We start from the raw sequence: 22,904 nt of genomic DNA on the forward strand, positions 1-22,904 counted from the left end.
AATGATTGGAAGAGACCTTTAAGATCATCAAGTCCAACCGTTAACCTAACCCTGCCATCTAAACCATGTCCCTAAGCACCTTGTCTACCTGGCTTTTAAATGCCTCCAGGGATGGGGACTCAACCACTTCCCTGGGCAGCCCATTCCAATGATTGACAACCCTTTCATTGAAAAAATTTTTCCTAATGTCCAACCTAAGCCTTCCCTGATGCAACTTGAGGCCATTTCCCCTCGTCCTATCGCCCGCTACGTGGGAGAAGAGACCAACACCCACTTCACTATATCCTTCTTCTTTCAGGTAGTTGTAGAGAGTGATAAGGTCTTGTCACTTAACAGATCTGGACCCTTATTTATCACCCTTGTTAATATTTGTTATTATTCCACAGAAAATTCCTTGAATTTAATGCTTGCAAATCTGGAGTTGAACAGTGTGCTAAAGCTTCATAGTGCACCAGCCCTAATCTAGCTGTTTTTCTTTACAGTAGAAGATTCTGTATATACACAAGCATATTTCCACTTTCATTTGTTTTCTAAACTGTGCCTGTTTTTCTTTTAGGCTTCCAGTGGCAATTACTATTTTATTCCATACATCGTCACACCTTGTGCTGACTACTTTTGCTGTGAAAGTGATGCCCAACGAAGAGCTTCTGAGTATATGCAGCCAAGCTGGGACAATATCCTGGGGCCATTTTGTGTCCCACTGGTAGAAAAGTTTATCAGCCTTCTTAAGGATGTTCACGTTACATCATGGTAATTTTACCACGCATACACCTCCACCACGCATACTACCTTTGGTAGTCTCTTTTTAACGTTATGAAAAAAGATGCAGAACATCTACTAGCATTGATTTTTTTTTTCTTTTCACTGTACTTAATATAGTGTTAAAAGAAGCTGCTAAGTTTACTGCGTTCAATATTGATGTCCTGCAGCTGTTGCAGTTAACTAACCATGTTATGCTAGAAATTGATTTATGGTTACTTTCTGAAATATCAGTAAGCAAAGGCTGTCCATGGGTAAGGTAAAATGCTTAAGTATAAATTACAGTGCTTGGGGTTGTAATAAGAGATAAGATCACAGCCTCTTCATAGAGCTGAAAGTCAGAGACTGTCCTTTTCTGTCACCAAATAAGTGTATATATGGGCAATCAAATGTAACTTCCGTGGTTGTTTCTTTGGGTTTTGGATGTTGGGGGTTTTTTTATTATTAGCCTTCTGATATCACCTAATCATCATGATACTGTTCAGCCACTTCTACAAGGGACTGCTGGAGTTTTGAGGATTGGGTCTGTAGATGGAAGTCTCTCAAATGCTCACCCAGTACTCTGCAGCTGCTCTGGTTTTGTTTGTATTTCTGGAAACAGTGGGAGAGACTGAGCTTCTAGGTTTTCTTTTTCCTAGTGTCTGAAGCATGAGGCACCACTGAGGGCCCTCAAATTTCTTTCTCTTTCCCCATTGTCATCCCACCCAGGTGAAAGGCTTATCTAAAAGACTCCTTTTCTCGCCTGGTCTCATGCTTAGGATCCCATAGATGACCCTGCCCACGCACACCTTGTCCCTTACACCTCCATCCATGGCAGGTCTGCTATTCTCTGGCACCTTGCTGGGCAGCGACTGAGATATTGCTGGCCTGAAGAAATGCAGGCTGCCTCCTGCTTCTCCAAAGCAGTCCTGGAAGGGAGGCTACATGCAGGCAACACAGGCCCGCTTTGAGGAAAGGGACAAGAGGAGGGACAGAAACTCAGTAAAGCTGGTCAGCATACAGGAGAGCTGTGCTGAACAGCGTGGACTCGTGAAACTAGTAGCACAGTTGGTGCTGGTGGTAGTAAATTTTGGTACCACTCAGCGTTTGTGTCATTGTCAAATGGTGTTCTGGGCACCAGGTCTCCAAAGGTACCTGTATACTTTGTCTCTGACATTTATGACCAGGGTTGTGGGTGATTTTGGCTTGATAATTGTGAAGTCCTGCAGTAGAGCCTCCTTTCTCACTCCCATTTTCAGGCTCAAGTGCCTGAGTATTGTACAGCTGCAGAATTAGACACTGTTGTGGTAGATCCCTGTGGAGAGGAAGATGTAGCTAGATGATCCCTCATTCCTGCCAAAACCTTGAATAGGTGTGAAGAGGTTAATTGTTGCCTCATTCTTGAAAGCGAGATTCCCATTCCTAAGTCACTTGGATACTTTTGAAAAACATTACCTGGTATCCCCCTTTGGTTTGGTTAGCTAGGACTAATTATTAGCCTGGTATTCCTGAGACTGGAAATCCATGGTGAATTAGGTCTAACATCCACTGACAGTAAAACAACTATTAAAAGTTTTCCAATAGTGCTTACTGTGACCATGCTGCTTTGCATTACAAACGTATCTTACTCATTATATGTAAGATAAAATGTGTATTAGATGGAGAACTTTGTTTTCTTTGCTATGTGTAGGGCTTATGCTGAGCAAAGTTGAGTACTTTGCAATACTCATTTGTAAACAAAAAAGGCATCGTATGCACTTGAGTGTCTGTCAGGTGAGATCTGCTAACTTCCAAACAATAGGTTCCATAAGCTGCTCCAGATAAACTTACCTCTAAGTAGCCTGTCCAGGTTGTTTATAACTGTCATACTGATAATGTATATACACTTTTGTATTCCACAAAAGATCTGGCATTGCATTGTGCACTGATGTCAGTGTAAATAAGATGCACTTACTGGGGGCTTTTACATAGATCCTGCCCACATTATGTATTATGTTCATCAAACAGGTTGCAACTATATCAGCTTTGGTGGCTTGTTTCTGGTTTAATTTCTTTATTTCAAAGTCTCTTTCCTCCTTTCATGATAAAATCACATACCTCCTCTTTACATCACACTGGTCTTTCCTCTCTGTGTCACTTTATTCTCCCAATTGCTGTTGCCTTTGGCATACAAAGTACCACATCTGTCATGGTCAGTAATGGGGCAAAGAAGTGTTCCAGTTTTACTGTGTTGATAAAATTATCTTACAATCCTGGTTATAACTGTATTGATACATAGCCTTACAGTCTGAGGTGGGGCAAATTAGAATATTTATAATGGGTGGAAAAACATGGAAACATTTCATGTGTACCTCACCCTCTGGAAATGATACTTTTTATTAGAAATTATGCTTTTTATTAGAAATAGAACCATGTCTAGTAAGAAATATCTAACAGTCTTCTTCCCATATGTCTATCTTCTATTTCTCTAGTGCCTATTATAAAGAAACAATGCTAAATGATATTAGAAAAGCTAGAGAGAAGTATCAAGGAGATGAACTGGCTAAGGAGCTGGCCAGGATTAAGCTTCGCATGGATAATACTGAAGTGCTGACTTCTGACATTGTCATAAACCTGCTTCTTTCTTACAGAGATATTCAGGTATGTTTGTAAAGACTAAGGAAGATTATTTTACCAAGGGATTTTGGCTCTTGTTTGTTCTTCTGTACTTCATTGTTTGTTAAACAGTGTTTCAAAGCTGACACTAAATTGTTATATTGTTTAGCAGTTTGACTTGTCTGTTGGGCAACTTAAGGGTTTTAGACTCTTATTTATTTTGCCTATGAACAAGAGACACAGGTTAGGTGACTTCCTGAGTTCTCCTCCTTTGTTTTTAGTAATTTTTTACCTCCTTAAAAAAAAAATAAATTCCCTACTGAAGCGAGATGTTTGCTTTTCCTTTCCCTCCCTTTCTTCCCTTGTCCCCAAAACATATTTAGAAATGAAGAAAATGGATTTGTTGTGACCATTGTATTGGCCAGAGGTGCAAAAGTTGAAAACTATCCTTCAAAGAAACATTAATTTGTTTTTAAAATATAACTGCACTTTTTTTCTTTATCTTAGTTTTTAAATAATTTCTGCTTTTGCTAAAACATAGTCTGTGTGCTGTATTTCCAAAATGACAGTCTGTGTGTTTGACGTCCCTTTTAAAATATACTTCCAACCATTCTATGGAGATTTTTTTCCATCAGAAGCTAAGTGGGTTATTTCATAAGTATAAATGGGTCGTGAGCACAGTGGGTGACCACGTCATCCTGCATTACCCAACTTTCCGTTCTGAGACGTGTATTTTCCTGCAGCACTTTATCCAACTTCATTTTGATCGCCTCTGTTGATCATTTGCATTCTTTTGAAAGGTCTTCTCCCTTGAGAAATGTAATCATCTCAAAACATGTTTTGAACAAAAAAATTAAGTAATGTGAGGCCATTTGTGATGTCAGTAAACTGGCCTCTGCAGCGATGTATATGCAGATTACCCCTGAGAAAACAAAATGAATGCACAACCAGCTGACATACCGCAGAATGAGCTGTGCTCGAGTCTGCCCATGGACCTGATAAAGTGTCATTCATCAGGAGTCCTTAATAAGGCCTGAAAGAGCCAGACTTCAGCCCCTCTTCATCCTGGGCTGTGTGTGTAATCAATCAAACTGGCTAGAGGGATTCAGTAATTTGGGCAGTGACATTGAGGTGAGGAAGAGGCAAGTACTGACATGGATAGACAAAATCCCTGTTTAATTCCTTTCACAGACTTTGTGGCTGTTTCACTGACTCTTCTAGGAACAGCCACCTGAGATACTGTCTAGCAGTCATGATACATTTTAGTTTAGTGATGCTTTCCTCTGCTTTCATTTTCTTTATTTCTTTTTTTTTTTTTTTTCCCCAATTCATCCCAGGACTATGATGCTATGGTGAAGCTGGTAGAAACGCTAGAAATGCTTCCTACCTGTGACCTGGCTGATCAACACAACATTAAATTTCATTATGCTTTTGCGTTAAATCGGTAAGGATGATCGATTGAGGTTGTTTCATTTTATTGCTGTTCCATATGGGCTTATGTATAAATTTGTAGTGCAGATAATGTCGAAGTCTTTTCCCTTTCTGCATGCGCTGATACTCACCAGTCATCTTTCCTTAACCCCATACTTCCTGTGCACCAGGACAGCTTGTAAGTTTTGAAATCATTGTTTTCCAACAACCATAATTTTGTCAGCAACCTGATGAGAGTAGACCTGTTCCAAAGGCCACCTGAGTAATTGTGAAAGACTCCGATAATACCAATGGGTTCTTGGTCAGGCTGAGGTTGTTTATTTTGAGTCACTGATTATTCTGAATGTCTTGAAAAGTTTAACATAACAGAGTTATGGGTGAGTTATTAGAGTAATAGGTAACAAGCACTGCTTGATCCATGAATACACATTCATGATGCAGCTTCCTTGAAAGGCTGAAAGGTGACCTATGGGCATGTTGCTAGATTAGCACAGAAATACTGTTGAACTCTCCTAGTTAGCTACAGATTTCTGTAGTGCCTATGTTTAACAGTTACTTAATTTCTAAAGAATATATTAAGATTGTAATGTATAAGATAGATCTTATACAAATAAAATCACATGTAATAATAAAAGTAACTGATTAGATGCAATTCACGTGCTACTAGAAATTGTGACCTGCAAACTAAAAATTAGCACTGGGCAGTGTCAAGATGACGTATGTCAAAGGGATTAAGAATTTATTAATAGATCTAGAAAAGCAGTTCCTGTGACATTTTATGGAAAGTGGTAGTAAGTCTGTTGCTTAGGAGTAAATGCAAATTCATTGCTCAGAAAAATATTGGATATCACTGCATCAGTTCTGTTTCAAAGCACATTCTTCTCACAGCATTTTATAGACTGTTCTCTACAAAAAAAAAAATTCTCATGCAACTGTATACAAGGACATACACACAGGAACAAAGAATGCAGTACACGCCAACAGGAAAGTTCACAGAAAACAGTGATTTCTGAAAAGGATCTGGTGGTTTATTAATAGGCCGAGTGATCATCTGAGTGATGCAGTGGCACATAGCTTATAGTGATCTTTGAAAGAATGTAGTAATGAGTAATACAGAGTATATTTCAGCATAGGTGTGACTGGTACTGCACGTATTTCTCATCTCCATGCTTTTATGACAGCTAGCTCTAGTGATGCTTTTGAAGGCTGGAATTAAACCTATTTAGAATGCCTTTTTTATTAAAAAAGAAAAGGAAAACCAGTAAGTTCGGATAAGTGAATTGATTACAATGAGAATTACCTCTGTGAGAAGAACGTATCAGTTGCCAGACAATGCCCAAATCTCTCAAAGAAAAAGATAACTATACCCTTGTTTGGAACCTAAACCCAAATGTAGATGATGATGAAGCCTTTTTAATAATAATAAAGATAAATTATTAATATTTACCTCCTGATACCAAGTACATGAATATAGTTCCTACATATAATTCAGTTTGTGTAAGGTGGTTTTGTTTTTTTTTTAAGACTGGAAGTGAACACTGGGTATCTTGATTCTCCACTCCTGATATCATAGACCATTAAATCTTAGCTGATTAACCATCTACTGAGTCTGTTAATTTGTTTTGCTGAAGCGTATCTTTCAGAAAATTTTGATCTGAATATATGAAGACAGAGAGAATCCATTTAATAGCTTGCAGTTTGCTCTGGTATTTATCACACCTAATGAAAGATAATTTTCCCATTAGGCTGCTTAAAAATAAAAGGAAAAAATGCACTTCTGGTATAAAATTTTTGATGTATCACACAAGGCAGTATATTAAAGTAGAAGCTAGTGTTTCAACATTTCTTTAATTAAATTACGTAAATTATAAACCATATTCCTGGCTGTATAGATATTATTGTCATTATTGAATATTATAGTTATTATTGTTATTATTGAATGTTACGGTTTTCCACCTTTTTCCCCCCCCACCTTTAAAAATTGCAGGCTTGATCTTATAAAGCTTCTGAAATTCAAGTCTCCTTAAGATATCATACTGATGTTTTGAGCAGTGCTTTCAACAAAAAGAATTTGGCCCTATTTTTCAGAAGAAATTTGCCCAACTTTTTATTATTTCAGGAATTTAACTCAAGATGTTTAAATTTGCCAGTAAGAATAATGCTAGGGTCACACATAATAAATTTGTCTAGCTCCTTTACTCTCTTTGTCTTCAAATTCTTTGTAGTTTGAGCAGCATGTGGACCTCATGCCATTAAATCTTCTGTTATGGCAATGCCAATACTGCCCTTGTAAGACAAGACAAAATTAATTGCTCATGAACTTGCTTTCCCCATCAACAGGTTTGATCAATCACTAGCCTGACCCAACGTGACTCTCCTTGTGTTCTGGGAACAATTTAAGCATTCCTATGGAAAGGTTTTTTCAGAAATAAATGACCAGTTTTTTATCAGTAACAATGCAGAATTTACCTTCTACAGATGTTTTTGCCTTGTTGAAACAAAACGATGGGCAAAAGTAAAAAGTTAAGACTTGAACGTTTTCAGAACTAGTCCGCTTAGTTCAAAACGACCCCTAAAGAGTTGCCTTTAGCATCTTACTTCCATGGGATTTTTGAATGACTTTTTTTTTTCTGTTCTAAAACCAATTTCTTTTTAGTGAGTTCTATCAGAATCTATTTATAAAAATATAGAACAATGTTTTCACTTAATATGCTATTAATTTCAGCATACAGAGAAGTATTAATGTTGCTCAGCACAACTGATTGAGCCTACCAGGAACAAAATACATCATAAGCAAAACAGAATTAGCAGCTGTAAGAACATCTGACCCTGCAGAAATTAATGTTTGCTTAATTTCATTATGAAAGCGTGCCAGAACTGTGATCATAATCAACAGAGAAAGTCATTCATTTATTTCCTCTTGGACTCTGTAACTGAGTAGTGTTGGCAATTAATTTCACTTAGCATTTTCAAGCCAGTGTTATTCTAGTGCTGCATAGAGCTAGGGATGTGGCAGGCAAGTGGTGGGGGATTGCTTCTGGGGGCCTCGGGTCTTTGCTGTACCAGGTGGACACAAGCCCAATCCGAACCACAGGTGTGTGCAGTTCTGGGTCCAAATTAACAAGTTGAGCTAAGGGACAGGACAGGGATGTTTTACTTTAGCCTCAGCACTGTTCCAGCCTAGCTGCATGTCTTCTGGTTCAGAGCCATCCTGGGTCTGACCTGGCTTGGATCATGAGCAAAGCAATCCTGGGCCTGCCTGCAAAGTACTGTGCAGAAATGTACTAAAGCACTTACCATTACTCTATGTGGGGGAGGCAGACATTTTCATGCTGATTTCTGGTCCCTGATTCACGTAGCACAGCCCATCTCCTAGATCACTATCTTCCTCCCTGGTTCCCATCTCAGAGCAAGCCATTGAGAGCATCTTAGATTTGTCATCTCTTATGTCTAACAGTCATTCAGTATCATTCAATAATCATCAATAATAATATGTCTAACAACATAGAGGCTAATAATGGATGTTTGCAATGACAGGCTTGTGCTTGTTTCCAAGCCTGGACTATCTAAATAGGTCACCCTTCTGGCTGCTTGTTCAGAAGTCCTAGAGGAGTGTGGCCAGCATGTTGAGGGAGGTTATCCTTCCCCTCTACTCTCCTGGTGAGACCCCACCTGGAGTACTGTGTCCAGTTCTGGGCTCCCCAGTTCAAGAAAGATGAGGAACTCCTAGAAAGAGTCCAGAGGAGAGCAACTAGGATGATAAAGGGACTGGAGCACCTCCCCTACGAGGAAAGGCTGAGAGAGTTGGGCTTGTTCAGCCTGAAGAAGAGAAGACTGAGAGGGGACCTTATCAACACATACAAATATCTTAAGGGCGGAAGTCACGAGGATGGAAGCAGTCTGTTTGCAGTGGCGTCCAGTGACAGGACTAGGGGCAATGGGTGCAAACTGTAGAGGTTTCAGTTGAATATGAGGAAAAACTTCTTTACTCTGAGGGTGACAGAGCACTGGAACAGGCTGCCCAGGGAGGTTGTGGAGTCTCCTTCTCTGGGAATATTCAAAGCCCGCCTGGATGAAGTCCTGTGTAGATTGCTCTAGGAGAGCCTGCTCTAGCAGGGGGGTTGGACTAGATGATCTCCCGAGGTCCCTTCCAACCCTTGCGATTCTGTGATTCTGTGAAAAGGCCATTCCTCCACCAGTGTCTGAAGCTAGTTAATTTTGACTCCACACACAAGCAGAGCAGAGAGTGCTGTCTTCTATACAGATGTGCGTTGGTTTAAGACTTTGTTCCTTGTTGCCTCCCAGCTAAGATTTAGGTCTGATTTTATCTTAATTTAGGCATAGGATGGAACACATCTTTAGGTATAAGTTCCCACCTGGTTTTACAACTCTTGTATGAGATGACCAGTAGTCATGCTTCCTTTAAACAAAAGAACAAACAAAACAAAAACTACACACACAGACACACACACACAGAGCCTTGATCACACAGTTTAATTTTACATTGGCAAGTATACATGGGCCTGAATTTATGTTGTAACGATGACCCGAATTTCTGGTTTTTTTTCCTAGAATTTTGAGGGGTTTGCAATTTTAAAGAATGTTCCTGTGTGTTGTGCCATGGTTTGCATGTCACTGTATTTGTTACTTTTGTCCATGCTGCTTTCCTGTGTGAATTACAGGTATAGTTCTTGGGACTGACTTAAGTTAATGCTGCTAGCCATCTGGCTCTTGCCAGATGAGCTCTTTCATGTACTGCTCCTATAGCTGAGGTCTGCCAAGTGCTTTTATTGATGAATGTCTAGATTCACACACAGAGGAGCTGGTTCATGATCCTTTTTCTGTGGAAGCTTTCACCCTGGGATTTGATATCTTACAGAATCTGAACATGTGACCACATCCACTTACCCCTCCAATAAGTAATTTGCCTGAATACCTAGTGCAATGGCTGTCTTCATTAATGAAAAGAAGGTAGAAATACTACCTATATGTATGGCATGGTGTTAAAACTAGTTCTCCAGCTTTTTTTTTCCGCTTCTTTTTAATTAAAAAACTCTGATTTTTCTCAAGGGAGATGGACATATAAAGTGATTTCATGTGCTTTATTATATGTGCATATAATCATGTCTTTTGTGTTTGGAATCAAAGTATCGTGGATTAATTATAAGCAATGGTTAAATTTTTGATCCATCTGGGAAAAACGCAGACCAAACAGTGAAAAAAGATATTAAAGTTTTTTTTTTAAAAAGCCTGCTATTGTTTTCTACCAAGTCTTTTGTAGAAGGCAATTAACTGTGATACTGTATTTAAAAAAAAAAAAAGTTGATAGAATTTCTTCTCTTATTCAATCATTTTAGAATAAAATGAACCATTTCCTATTCTGTGTTTTATATTGCCTCAAATTATCTAAAAGTATTGAGCAAGTCACATGAGCAGTACAAATCATGATCAAAGCCAATGGGACAGGAAAGTTTTGCAACCCATTTCTGTGAATTTTATTTGCTTGTAATCAGGGTAAGAGAGTAATAAAAAGGTTGCTAGTTTGTTCTTTATTGTTTTATTTCCTGTGGCTGTAGTATATATACAGTAGCTAGATAAAGTACAGGTAGTTATAGTTAATTCAAATGCTAAGTGTGCTTGTCAGCTGGCTGTTTGCTTAGATCTACTTCACTAATTCAGGGCTGCATAGCAAAGTTTTTGATGGTTTGCAGTACACTTATGTTTGAGTATTTTCCAATTGGCCTTATTTACCAGGACTGGAGTTACCAAGTTCCATAAGCTTGCAAAGAGGCCAAAAGGGTATGCCAAATTCTGTTCAAAACAGAGCAGACTTTAAAACCAAACCCAGCCCTGGCATGAGGCCAGAGCTGTGAAGACTTCAGTCTTTTTCCAAGGCGGTTCTATCTTCACTTACATTGAAGATGGGGGCAGCTGCAGTCACTATTATTTAACTCAGCATGTTGTGTTTTAACAAGCAACATATTCCAATACAATAATAAAAAACCGCAATTAGCAAGTGAAGGGCGTAACAGGGTGCAAGCAGAAAATCACTAGTAATTGTGAATAATAGTAGTCATAGGAAATTATTCCCATTGAAAAACACTGGGTTATTTAAAATGTTCTGTTCCATGATTACTCAGATTTAGTAAAAAACACACCATGGGGCTAGTCATTTTATATGAGGGGCTTGCATGAAGCACCTGAAGTGTATGGGGGGGGAAGCTGTTATTTTCCCTGTCATATCAAACTGGAGACTTGCAAATTTATTTCTAGTCTCAAAGCCCAGTTTAGGGTCCTGTTTTTCTTCATTCACTGTTTCAAATACTGAAGGTTCTACAATCAAATTGCATCCTCAGTGAAATGTGTCTTAACTCACAAATTATTTTCTTGTTCTTAGTGAGGGTGCAAGTGTAATAACTCTAATTCAAAGTAATTGTTGTATTCCTCAATAATTAAGAATTTTCTTGAGATCTATTTCGCTGTGGATTTCTGTATGGTTAGTAGCAGTTCAGGTCATCTGCTATGGAGTTATTAAGGCGCATTTAACTAACTGTCCTATTTTTATGCAAGAAAATTCAAAATACATATTAATTACATATCATTACTGTAAGCAAAGTTGTATTGTACACAATAATAGATGAACACAGTATCATGTATGAAGACCAGTTATTTTATGAATGGTTGTATTTATATTAACTGATTAAGTTGTCTCACTGACATTTCCTTGGCAATGTGGCAGTGAGATCAGGGGTGTTTTTTTTCAATCATACCATGTGCAGTAAGCTATTGATAGCTGCTTCAAGGCTGAAATCAGAAGATGATAAACGGGATTCATATAGGAATACATTGCAAAAAACAGGTTAGTCTTTTTGAATGTACTACTCTATGGGAAATGTTTTCAGAATTGTTTGTTATGGTTTGATTTATTCCCCTGTGCATTGCTCTTCAAGAAATCTATTTGCTTATAGAGGCCTTGAAATAATACGAGAAGATCAAATCAGTAAGTCAACATGAAATATAGAGGAAACCAAAGGTGGATTCCTTTGAGCAAATTACTTTTCACTGACATAGGGTTTTCTATAGTATATAGGCTTCTCCAACTAGACAGATGGAAACAAGCCATACAGGGGAAGATGTGAACAAAAAGGTGAAAAAAGAGACTGTATCAGCTGTTACTTACAGAATGAGCTAATTCTTGTCCCAGTGAAATCCACGCTGTTCCTGTTAATTTTGTTGGACAAAGGCTTGTTTCACTGAGTTCTGGCTCCTTAACCATGCCAGTGCTTTAAAGCTGGTAAAACCAGCCTTTGGAGCAGGAAGAGTTTTTGGTTTAGGGATATTTAAGACTAGGACTTCTTACAATGACTGCAGTGGAGAGAAGGATTCAGAGAAAAGAATGGATTTGAGGGGAAAGAAAGAACTGTGAAGTCATGAAATCAAAAAGAAAAAAAAAAAGAGAATTTGTTTTTTGCTGTAAGGCAGTCTTATTCCAGGTGAGAGGCTGTGATATGAATAAGATTTCTGGATGATGTTTGAGAGCTAGGGGAGAGAAACAGCATAAGGATGGCCATAACGGTTCAGGGCATAGTTCTTTCTCGTCTAGATACCAATCTTTGACAGTGGTCAATAGCAGATACCTGGGGAGGAGTATGGAGACAGGAAAATATATAGTGATAAATCTCCCTAAATACTCCCACTAATTCCACCAACTTGTGGTTTGGGGACTTCCTGAGAGAGCGATAGTAATTTTTGTGTTTGTCAAGTAAATTTGGGACGGGAAAAGGAGGATAGATTTGTAAAGAGATTCTGCTTTCTGCAAATGATGATTGATCACTGTTTTTGTACCCTCCCTCCTTTAGTGCAAATTCAGAGAAAACCTGAACAAACTGAAGCAAACCTTGAGAAATTATTCTTGAGCTTCAGAGGCAGAGAGGCCTAGAGAATTGTGGGGGTGGCGGATGGTGACAGGACTGATATGCAAAGGGAGTGTTTCTGGTGCCACTAGCAGTTTATGAATTTTTAATCTAGGGATGTCTCAGATCCCTTAACTATCAATAGCTAAGGAGGATGCTGTGCCTACAACACAAGGAGAGATCATGAGTGCATCCTCTAGGACTTACTGCTTGGTTGTGCAGCTGTTCTCCCCTGGGAACAAGCAAATGTGTCTCTAGCAGCATAGAGTACCTCTGGGCTTCTAAATCCAAGCCACAGTTCTGGTGACTGAAGTTGCTAAGTTATGGAACAGGAGCTTCTTTCTGAGAGGGAGAGGAGAGAGTGGAGAAGTGGGGATGGGGCAGGGACAGATGGAAAAAATCCTTTCATAACTTAGCTGTAGAAAACTTTTAAATGTATCCTGTGTTTTGGAAGAAGCGATATTGCCTCATTCAAGTCGTCGCTTGGCTTCAGAGGAAAGGTTTTGAATTGAATACCTCTCATGAATAAGAATGTCCGACTTCAGCCCCAAGCTAAAACAGAATATGACAGCAGGATGGGGTGGAGAGCAATAAATTAGAACATGTGGTACAAAACTGAAGTTTCACCATAACTTGATTGTAACTCAGTTCTGCTTATTCAGTATGTGCCTTTATATTCCCGTGCTTAAAAATTTAGTTTTATTATGTGCTAAACTGTTTTCATCAGATCTGTAGCCCATCGGAGTGATTCAAGAGGTAAAGGAGGAGTGGATAGTGCGGCAGGATAGGGAGACAGGTAAAAGAGGCTTGCGTAAACAGGGAAGCGAGAAGACTGCTTCTGCAATTAAAGAAGCATGGTAGAGTAAGCAGATAAATCACATGGCGACATGAGCCAATTGGCAAGGGAATCGGTGAGCAGTTTCTGGAGGATGCAGACTACCAGGCAAAACTAAACTGGCAATAGAACACTGTGAGTAGTTTAGAGGAAGAGATCAGAGGCTGTAAAGGTGACCTGCAGGACAACCTTTCTTGGTGAAAAAAATTATCTGTATAGTTGTTTCTGTTGGAAAAACCTTAGTTTATTGAAGTTTCTTCATACAGAAACCATTCCATGCCACTGATTGTTCTTCTCTCCCTTCTTTGATTTTTTTTTCCTAATCCTAATATGTTAATTTCTTTTTCAAATACAGCCTAAAACCGTACACAGTGCTGAAGATTGGAGTGCTGGGTATTTGTAAAAAGGCAGGATATTTTTAATTTTTAATCTCCATCCATTTCCTTTTAATTCCTAGTATTTTGCTCGTTGTGGGATTTTGGTGGTGTTTCACTGAGCACTAGGATATTTTCATAATTGCCCTCGTATTTGGAAGTTATGTGAAGATCTCTTTCCTCACTGGCAGTAGCTTTTCCAGTTATTGTGTTCACATAATTTAGCCTGATCTTCTCTGTTTGGTTGCTGTGCAAGTTTTAGCAAGGCAAGATTTGTAGGGAGGGAACTAAAATGTGCTAACAAAGAAACCAGTGGAAAAAAAAATAGTAGTATTACCAGCTCTCCCATGGTATGTGCTTTGTTTTAATACAGTTTCTGAATAAACTGTAGTAGTATTTTTTCTAGCCCATTTACCATTAAAATATATCTTGTAAACATAAAGCTCTATTTTGAAAGAATTTTCAAATTGTGATTAGTGATTTTAAAAACTGCATCCCCCAAACCCAGACAAACCATGAAGAGTGACTCAATTTTTTTCACTGTATGGATATGCAGACTTGTTTAAGGTAGGGTCCTTTCTGTAGCAGACTATTGGGATTCTGCTCTGGCTCATAAAACTTCATATTTGGGGGATTTGCTTTGCAGAATCAGTCTCACCTGGTGCACCAGTTTACTGCATAAAGAGAACATTTTCTGCCTTCCTTCTCACGACTGTACATCATAACAAAGAGTTCCTCAGCTTTCCCTGCGCAGAGAGGCTGTGGCATCTCCATCCTTGGAGGTTTAAAAGACTCAGCTTTTCAGACAAAGCCAAGGCTGCCATGGTCTAGTACTGGGAGATGGTCTGGATCTGAGCAGGGGATTCTATTAGATGACCTTCAGAGGTCCCTGCCAACCTGCATTTGTGTGATTCACCCTACTGTGGCTTTAAATGGGGGCTAGGGAGGGTGGGGAAGCTAATATATTTGATATTGGGTGAGAAAAATAGAAGTCAGTGCTACAGCCTTGAGGGTAATCTCTTTTACTGTACTGATAGCACCACAGACCTGTTTCAAGATACCTTGAAACAAGTTGCAAGCTGTCAGACATGCAGATCTGACAGAGTGTGGGGTATGAAATTAGAGGTGGAAAACTGTTTTGGTCCAGCATAACAGGTTCTGTATATTATCCAACAGTATATTTTCATTTTGACTTAGAGAAGTTGCTTGTAGCCTAAGTTGTGTGATTTTTTTCTGGTTTGTTTTTTTTTTTTTCTTGGTTAACCCTCTCTTTTTGAGATTACTTTAGAAGGTGGTAATTGTTCCAAAATTTGCAGATTATTGTAATAAGTATGTTGGGTTTGTATTACCCAATGGGCATCAAATTCTGCTGCTGTGAAAAATAGTTTAATATAAAGATATCTAAACTGATTCTGATTTTTGTTTAATAATACCCTGTTAGATTAGCGTATACTTATCAGGTCCTAAATTTTTGATATATTTTTAATGATGATACCTTCCTTATAAGAGATAGAAGCCTTTAATTTTATTTTGAGTCCTCTAGTACACTGTTTATTTAGGGCTTGGTCTTTTGAATTGCTTCTAGTGTTGTATTTGGTGTGTACAGGTTCATCCTTTGATGTCCAGAAGTGTTAATCTGAACAGTGTCCTATTTTAAGCAGGATTTTGCTTTATGCATTGTCTTTTTTTTCTTTAAAGTTCAGCTTTTTCAGTCAGTACATAACACTTCTTAATGGTATTACTAATATTTAACCTGTTTTCATACAAGGAAGAGTTGAGTCCAAGTTTGTCTTGTCTAGGAAGCAGGGATTTTTTAAATTTTCTTTTTTCCATGTGAAAGTGCCGTATGTTAGGTACTAGTTGTGCATTTCTTCTGTTTTCAGCAAAAGCTTGAACACATGCTGACTTTTGTGACCACTTTACACATGACCTGGGACCTGTTGGACTTACATTTTAGGGCCTAATTTTGTTCTAAGCTCTGCTTACTGAACTTTCTCTGTGGTTGTATTAACAACAGTGAAACCTGGGTACCATTACTGAGAGAATCCGGCTAGTTCAGAACAGGTTTGGTTAGAGCACGCAGACCTGTGCAATGGATTTGCCCCCACACTTTCTAACTTCTGTTTATTTCTTGTAAAACTGAAAGAAGATACTGACTTTCTCCTTGTGTGCTCATTAGAGAAGACCAATATTAATTTCAGAACAACAGTCAATCTGAAGAAAAAAAGCTTTAAAAAATATTCAGGTGCTCACTGTGAAAGTTTGCACTCTGACAGTGACATCAAAGGCAGGATGAAGCCTGCACAACTATCTGCAAAGCTGTTTAATCTTATTAGGTGTTCTCTGTCATCTAGCATGCACAGAAGCTTGAATTTTGCTCCAGATGTGTTGTTATTCGTCTTATTGCATTGGCTGGTTACCTATGGAACTGAGCCGCTTTACAGTAAATATTAATCCTTTCAGGGCATGCAAATAATAAATGCACCAGAAACTGTTAGCTGCTACTGGTATTGCTGACAAAGTAGTCATAGTACTTGTAAGCCTGTTCCGGGATACCTAGGTAGGGATCAAAAAATGATAAACAATTTTGAAAAGGAGTTGGTAAATATTTTAAATCTCTTTGATGATTAAAAAATGTCTTGAAGAGGCTATTAAATTCTTAAGCTGTGTTTGTGTTACTCTTGCAAATAGACATTTTTGTCTCTTCTAAGTGACTTTTTGCAGTAAATAGTGAATTTTAAACTTACAAAAACAACCAGGTAAAGGGAGGCAAAAATTCTGATGTGTTTAATAATAATAAGGAACCGAAATGTTAATCACGGGTTTGTTACTGATAAGAAACTAACTGATAGTTAAATATTTGGCAGAAGAAGCTTTATGACAGCTGTTTGTTTTCTGAATTTGTCTCTAATCTGAAGAATTTTAATTAAGAAAGAAATACCGTTCAGTTTTGCCCTTTTATTCTTGTAGTTCAAAGGCCCCGTACTGAGCTCCATCATTCTTTTGGCTGAAATAGGATTGACCTGTAGGAGAAGCCCTGTAATTAGTCAGTGTTGCCTGCTATTGGCTCTGGATTGTCTGGATTCAAGATTACCAGTCTTGGGTATAGCTGAATGAGCTGTCAGCTCAAATGCTGAAAATGGCCAGTTTTTAAAGTGTTGTCAGTAACGAACACTGAACAGGCACTTGATTTTCAGTGCAGGATGTGCAAAATCTTGTCTGCTTATACAGGGAGGAAACAAGTTAAACGGCAAAATTTTTTCATAGAGGAGTTCTGGGTTTAAATCAGTTCTTATGTGAGTTAGAAGTAGAGTCCCATGATAGGAGAATACATTTGGTTTTTATCAATCAACCAACAATCATACGTCAGTGTAAATAAAGTCAATTCTGTATATAGTAATGGTGGATGGGTTGTGGAATAGATGATGGATAATGTTATTCCACCATCTTGCAATTACTGTTTCAGATCTGAGCTCATTTATTTTATTCTCTGTATTTGATTTCAGAAGAAACAATTCAGGTGACAGAGAGAAGGCACTACAAGTTATGCTTCAAGTCCTGCAGACGTGTGATCACCCTGCTCCAGATATGTTTTGCTTGTGTGGGAGGATCTACAAGGATATGTTTCTTGATTCTGACTGTAAAGATACCAATAGTCGAGATCATGCCATTGAATGGTAACAGAAAAAAACCCAAAATATCTATTTAAAAACATTTTCAGCATTTTACTTCTGGTTATGAAAAGCTGGGGTGCAAGAATTAGATCAATTGTTCTACTTACCTCTCTTTTTCAGGGTCCTGTCTGAGTAACTGGTTTGCTAAGCATCAGATCTTTGGATATGTGTTTCCTTGTTTCTCTTTATAGACTATCATGAATATAGAATGATACACTTAGTTTATTTGGGGCTCACACAATGATTCACCCACATCTTTGTAGAGAAAATATACCATTAATCTGCTTCAAGGCCAAAATAAAGGATAAGTGAGATCATGGGACTTAACGTTGGTCCTCTGTGCAAGGATGGGTTCCACACTGGATCCCTGGGAAATGCAATGATCTACTGTATATAAGGAAAAATACTGATAAACTGCATTATTAATTTTCTTAAGACAGTAAGACATGCGTGTGCACACAGGCTCTCACAGACATACTGTTCACATAGGTACGTTTGTATAATCATAGCAACTACTGCTGAGTACAATAATGTTAGCAATGTGGGTTGGTACTGTAACTGTGAAATACTCCCCTCTCGCTCTCTCTTCCCTGCTCCCCATCCACAGTCACCGCAATATGGTTAGGGCAACATGGATGGGTGGTAGGGAACTTACAAGCTTCAGATGGATCTCTTCATCCTGCGCCCATTAAGTGGCGTGCATTCAGTCTTTGTCAGCTGTGTCTCAGTTACCTTTAATGAATGTGAAATTTTAAAACAAAGGACTTGGAGCCTTTTTTTTTTTTTTCAAACTTGCACTGAAAACTAATATTTTCATTGCTTTTCTCATATGAATAGTATAATAAAATTAGGTTCTATTGCATTTAAGAATTTTGCAGTAACCAGTTTGTTTTATTTTCACAAAACTACGCAAGGTGACAGGACATAAAACTCAGCAGCAGTTTTTCTTTCTCACCGTAAGACAAAACGATACTTTCTTTCAAGTGCTCTTTGCAAAGAGTGCCATTGGTACCAATTAGCCATATAGTCCTTACAGTAAATTAATAGCTTAAAATACCTACCAAATCTGTGCAGTATTTCAGTTCTTCTGTACAGTGAGATGTGAGGTCTTCGCTCTTCTCTGCAGGTATCGCAAAGGATTTGAACTCCAGTCAACTCTGTATTCTGGAATTAACCTTGCAGTTTTGCTACTTGTTGCAGGACAACAGTTTGAAAGCTCAATGGAACTGAGAAAAATAGGTAAATATCCACGCACAATGCCACAGACAAGTTTTCTGCCTCTCTCCCTGTGAAGAAAACAAAATGGTTACGATGAGCATAGACAGAAAGGTGGTTCAGGCTGTTTAGTGCCAGGTCCCAGATGGCAGGCTAAAACACAGGGATCTTGAAGGACCATTTTTCTCCTTGTTGCCTTGGAGCAGCTTTCTAGTAACTTGGCGCATCTAAAGGGTCCCAGAGATGGGAGAGGAACAGGGAAGGACCAACTTCAGCATCATCCATAAACTGCCTTTACTGCACCAGAGATTATCCCATTGCATAGACAACAAGGAGACAAAGACAGGACGTGACAGAGTGGGGTCCAGCTCTCCTCACCGATGCCAGGGAAGGATCCACAGGGTTTCTGTTGTCCCTGAACTGAGAGATCCACAGGAAATATCGCCCGGGAGGATCTACCAGGACAGTAAATAGTTGTCTACCTAGATTCACATCTTCCATGTAGGTGCTAACTAAAACCCACCACTAGATGTCTATAAAGAAATCATATGATAGAAATCATACGATAGATACAGTTCTTCCTAGAAAGATAATAGTTGACAGTCATATTTGGAATCAGATCCTGTCTGAAATACATACTTGAACCTTAAAGGGGAAGAATGCAAAGTGGCTTTAAATCATTCCCCTGAACTTACTCTGGGGTGGACTTGTGTAAGCTCTAGCCGTTCAACTCTTGCAGTAGATGCAGATCTCAGGGACACAGAGATGTGCAACTTACGCTGAGAATCAGGAGGCAGATAGCCCAGACAGATATCACGAGAGGTTTTTCAGCACTGTGTGTGGTAGGAGTTCTGACAGTCTGAACTGTATTGGGGATGTTATTTGCAAACCCAGCCTCTGTGTTGGACAATGTTTTTTTTTTTCTGGGAAAACCTGCTCCACTTTATTTTTAATCACTAACGCTTAATCAAGTCTTTATTAGTCTTTTACTGATAGACTTATCAGTAAAAAACACTTATTAGTGTTTTACTGATAGAAAAATATGGTTTTTAATTGAAATTTTTCAGGTGTACGGTTAAACAGTTTATTGGGAAGAAAAGGAAGCCTAGAAAAAATGAACAATTACTGGGATGTGGGACAGTTCTTCAGTGTGAGCATGCTGGCTAATGATGTTGGTAAAGCAGTACAAGCAGCAGAGAAACTTTTTAAGCTGAAACCTCCAGTGTGGTATGTGGAGAAGGCTGTAGCTCAAGTACCCAACTGTGGGGAAATACATAAATTTAAAAAATCTTGTAGTCACTTGGATAACTTAACTGGATTTTTCCATCTTAGATTGTTTGTAACTCTGACTTTATACTCTGTTCTTTTATTTTGGGAAGGAAGGGTGAAGGTAAGAAATTAAGTTACCCATCATTGTTGGGTTTATATTCCATTGAAGCACATCTTATATAAGAAATAATTTGGAAATTAGTGATGATTCCTTGTGAAACATTTGTGAAAAGATTGTGAAACCATTCTTTTCAGACTTTAGCTAGCTGCTGCTTCCCTCCCCCGCCATCTTCTAGCTCATAATGTCCTGTCTAATCACCATGTAACGACTCGCGTAACTGTACTCTTTTGCGAAAAGATATGGTTTGTGAACGTCCATGTGAGCTTATGACTTAAAGTTTAGACTAAACTTGCTATTCTTTCCAGAAATCTGTAAAAATCAACACAATAATTTCCATTATGGTAGCTTGTAAAGTAAATTTAATTTTGCGGTTAATTTTTTGGATGTATAAGTCAGTTAAGTGGTTTTAGAATCTGGTCAAATTTTGTTTTCTCTCTGTTAACTCACTAATTCAATACATTCTAGGTACTTGAAATCATTAGTTCAGAATCTGATGTTAATTCAGCATTTCAAGAAACTCACCATAGAACATTCTCCTAGACAAGAAAGATTGAATTTCTGGCTAGATATAATATTTGAGGCAACGAAAGAAACAACTAATGGACTGAGATTTCCAGTAAGATGTTATGTCCAAACTAGTTTTGTATGTTTTATGTTTCTGGATAGGATATAAGAAGAATAATTGGAAGACTCTAGACACAATACTTACGTACTTAACTGCCTGTTATTTCATTGCATGAACCAAACCCCTGTATTCTGCTAATCTTTACTCTATAGAAAACATCTAACCCCCACTACCCTAAAAGCATTGTAAGAAATACTTTTAAGTCTCCTCATGAATTGTGATGATACTGTTCTGTTGTACATAGGAACACAGCCTCTTCCTGCCTTGTCTGGTCCTTCTCTCTCACCCCATAAGTTTTTTAGGCCTTAATTTGAGATTACCCATTGTCTGTATCTGAGCATCTGAAGATACTGTCATGTGTTAGCTGCTCGTTTATTAAGGAAAAATGTTCTTTCTCTTCAGGTTTTGGTGATAGAACCAACTAAAGTCTACCAGCCTGCATATGTTTCAATTAACAATGAAGCAGATGAGAGATCTCTGTCTTTGTGGCATGTTTCTCCCACTGAAATGGTAAAACCGCTAGTAGTTGTGTTTCATGTATTCTGATTCATTGTGCTTAACGTAATTTTTTTTACATGTAGATTTTGGAGCACTATACAATAATTTAAAGTTTGCTACATTTCTGTGAAGCACAGGCCTCAGTACCTCTTTTGTGCAGATATGAAAGTTGACCTTTTACAGAGAAAGTAAAAGCAGGGACTATGATTAGAACTCAGGTGTTTTTGACCTCTAGTTCAAATTTCATTTATCTTGACCATGTCTCTTAGAAGCGCTTGGGTTATTTGGTCTGCTCATAATATTTCTCATTAGAATTGTGTGATTTTTATTAAGATGCAGCTCAAAGCTAGATAAAAAGTATAGATAAAGCCCAGTATTGTGTTTAGTGTTTTAGAAATTTAGAGTTTTACAATGATAAGATCAAAACTAGAAAAAGTAAGCCTGTGACAAGTAAGCATCAAGAGATGAAATACTTGGTGTCTTGGATTATTAGATAAGGCATAGGTGATTGATTAGTAAAGGAGTTGGCACAGTCATGGACAGCGTAATGTCTTAAAAGTGAGAAATAATTTCGGTTTCACATTGAAAGACTTGAAATCTGAAATGTATTTCACCACCCCTTCTTAATATCAGAACAATGTAGGTGGAGAATAGACTAAAAATGTAGAGAGGCAAAGCGTGGAGAAGCAGCATGTTAGAGCAAGAGAAGACCACATAATTACCTGGATCTATGAACTTATTTTCCAGTATACTGTTCTACTTCGCTACTTCAAGTGAATGTGTCTGACGCAACTTTGCTTTATGGAACAAATTCTTGGTGCATACCTGGCAGTGCTAAATAACATCCAGCTATTAGCTAGAGATTTAAGGAGGGCTATGGCCCTAGGTGCAGGCTGTCCTTCCTCTCTTTTGCCTCCAATGTGCTCCCTGGGCCAAAGCTGTTGGCTCAGTACCTCTTAGCAAGATGTATGAAGTTTCATGGAATCATAGAATCATTTAGGTTGGAAAAGACCTTTAAGATCATCAAGTCCAACCCTTAACCTATCACTGCCAAGTCCGCCACTAAACCATGGCCCTAAGTGCCACATCTAGACATCTTTGAAGTACCTCTAGGGGTGGGGGCTCAGCCACTTCCCTGGGCAGCCCGTTCCAGTGCTCAACAACTTTTTCAATGAAGAAATTTTTACTAACATCCAATCTAAACCTCCCCCCGTGCAACTTGAGGCTGTTTCCTCTTGTCCTATCACTTCTTACTTGGGAGAAGAGATCAACATCCATGTTGCTACAGCCTCATTTCATGTAGTTTTGGAGAGCGATAAGGTCTCCCCTCAGCCTCCTTTTCTCCATGCTAAACAACCCCAGTTCCCTCAGCCGCTCCTCACAGGACTTGTTCTCTAGACCCTTCGCCAGCCTCATTGCCCTTCTCTGGACCACACTCCAATGCCTCAATGTCCTTCTTGTAGTGAGGGGCCCAAAACTGAACACAGTATTCAAGGTGTGGCCTCACCAGTGCCGACCACAGGAGGACAATCACTTCCCTAGTCCTCTAGGACCACACTATTTCTGATACAAACCAGGATGCTGATGGCCCTCTTGGCCACCTGGGCACAGGTTTC

At 38.6% G+C, this 22,904-nt stretch overlaps 1 protein-coding gene across 3 annotated transcripts in view; it reads left to right on the plus strand.

The window, feature by feature from the left end:
- Positions 1–22,904, plus strand: part of MAP3K15 (mitogen-activated protein kinase kinase kinase 15) — a 64,337-nt gene that overhangs the window by 11,601 nt on the left and 29,832 nt on the right. For all 3 annotated transcript variants that reach the window (XM_035888570.1, XM_035888568.1, XM_035888569.1), the window contains exons 3-10: positions 557–750; positions 3,210–3,378; positions 4,671–4,777; positions 17,393–17,563; positions 18,687–18,799; positions 19,843–20,002; positions 20,631–20,781; positions 21,193–21,300. In XM_035888570.1, coding sequence (XP_035744463.1) covers positions 557–750; positions 3,210–3,378; positions 4,671–4,777; positions 17,393–17,563; positions 18,687–18,799; positions 19,843–20,002; positions 20,631–20,781; positions 21,193–21,300 — 1,173 coding nt within the window. The remainder of the gene's footprint in view (positions 1–556; positions 751–3,209; positions 3,379–4,670; positions 4,778–17,392; positions 17,564–18,686; positions 18,800–19,842; positions 20,003–20,630; positions 20,782–21,192; positions 21,301–22,904) is intronic.

The sequence above is a fragment of the Egretta garzetta genome, unplaced genomic scaffold, assembly GCF_000687185.1.
Source record: "Egretta garzetta isolate BGI_Z169 unplaced genomic scaffold, ASM68718v1 scaffold111, whole genome shotgun sequence".
In the NCBI taxonomy this organism is placed as follows: Eukaryota; Metazoa; Chordata; class Aves; order Pelecaniformes; family Ardeidae; genus Egretta; species Egretta garzetta.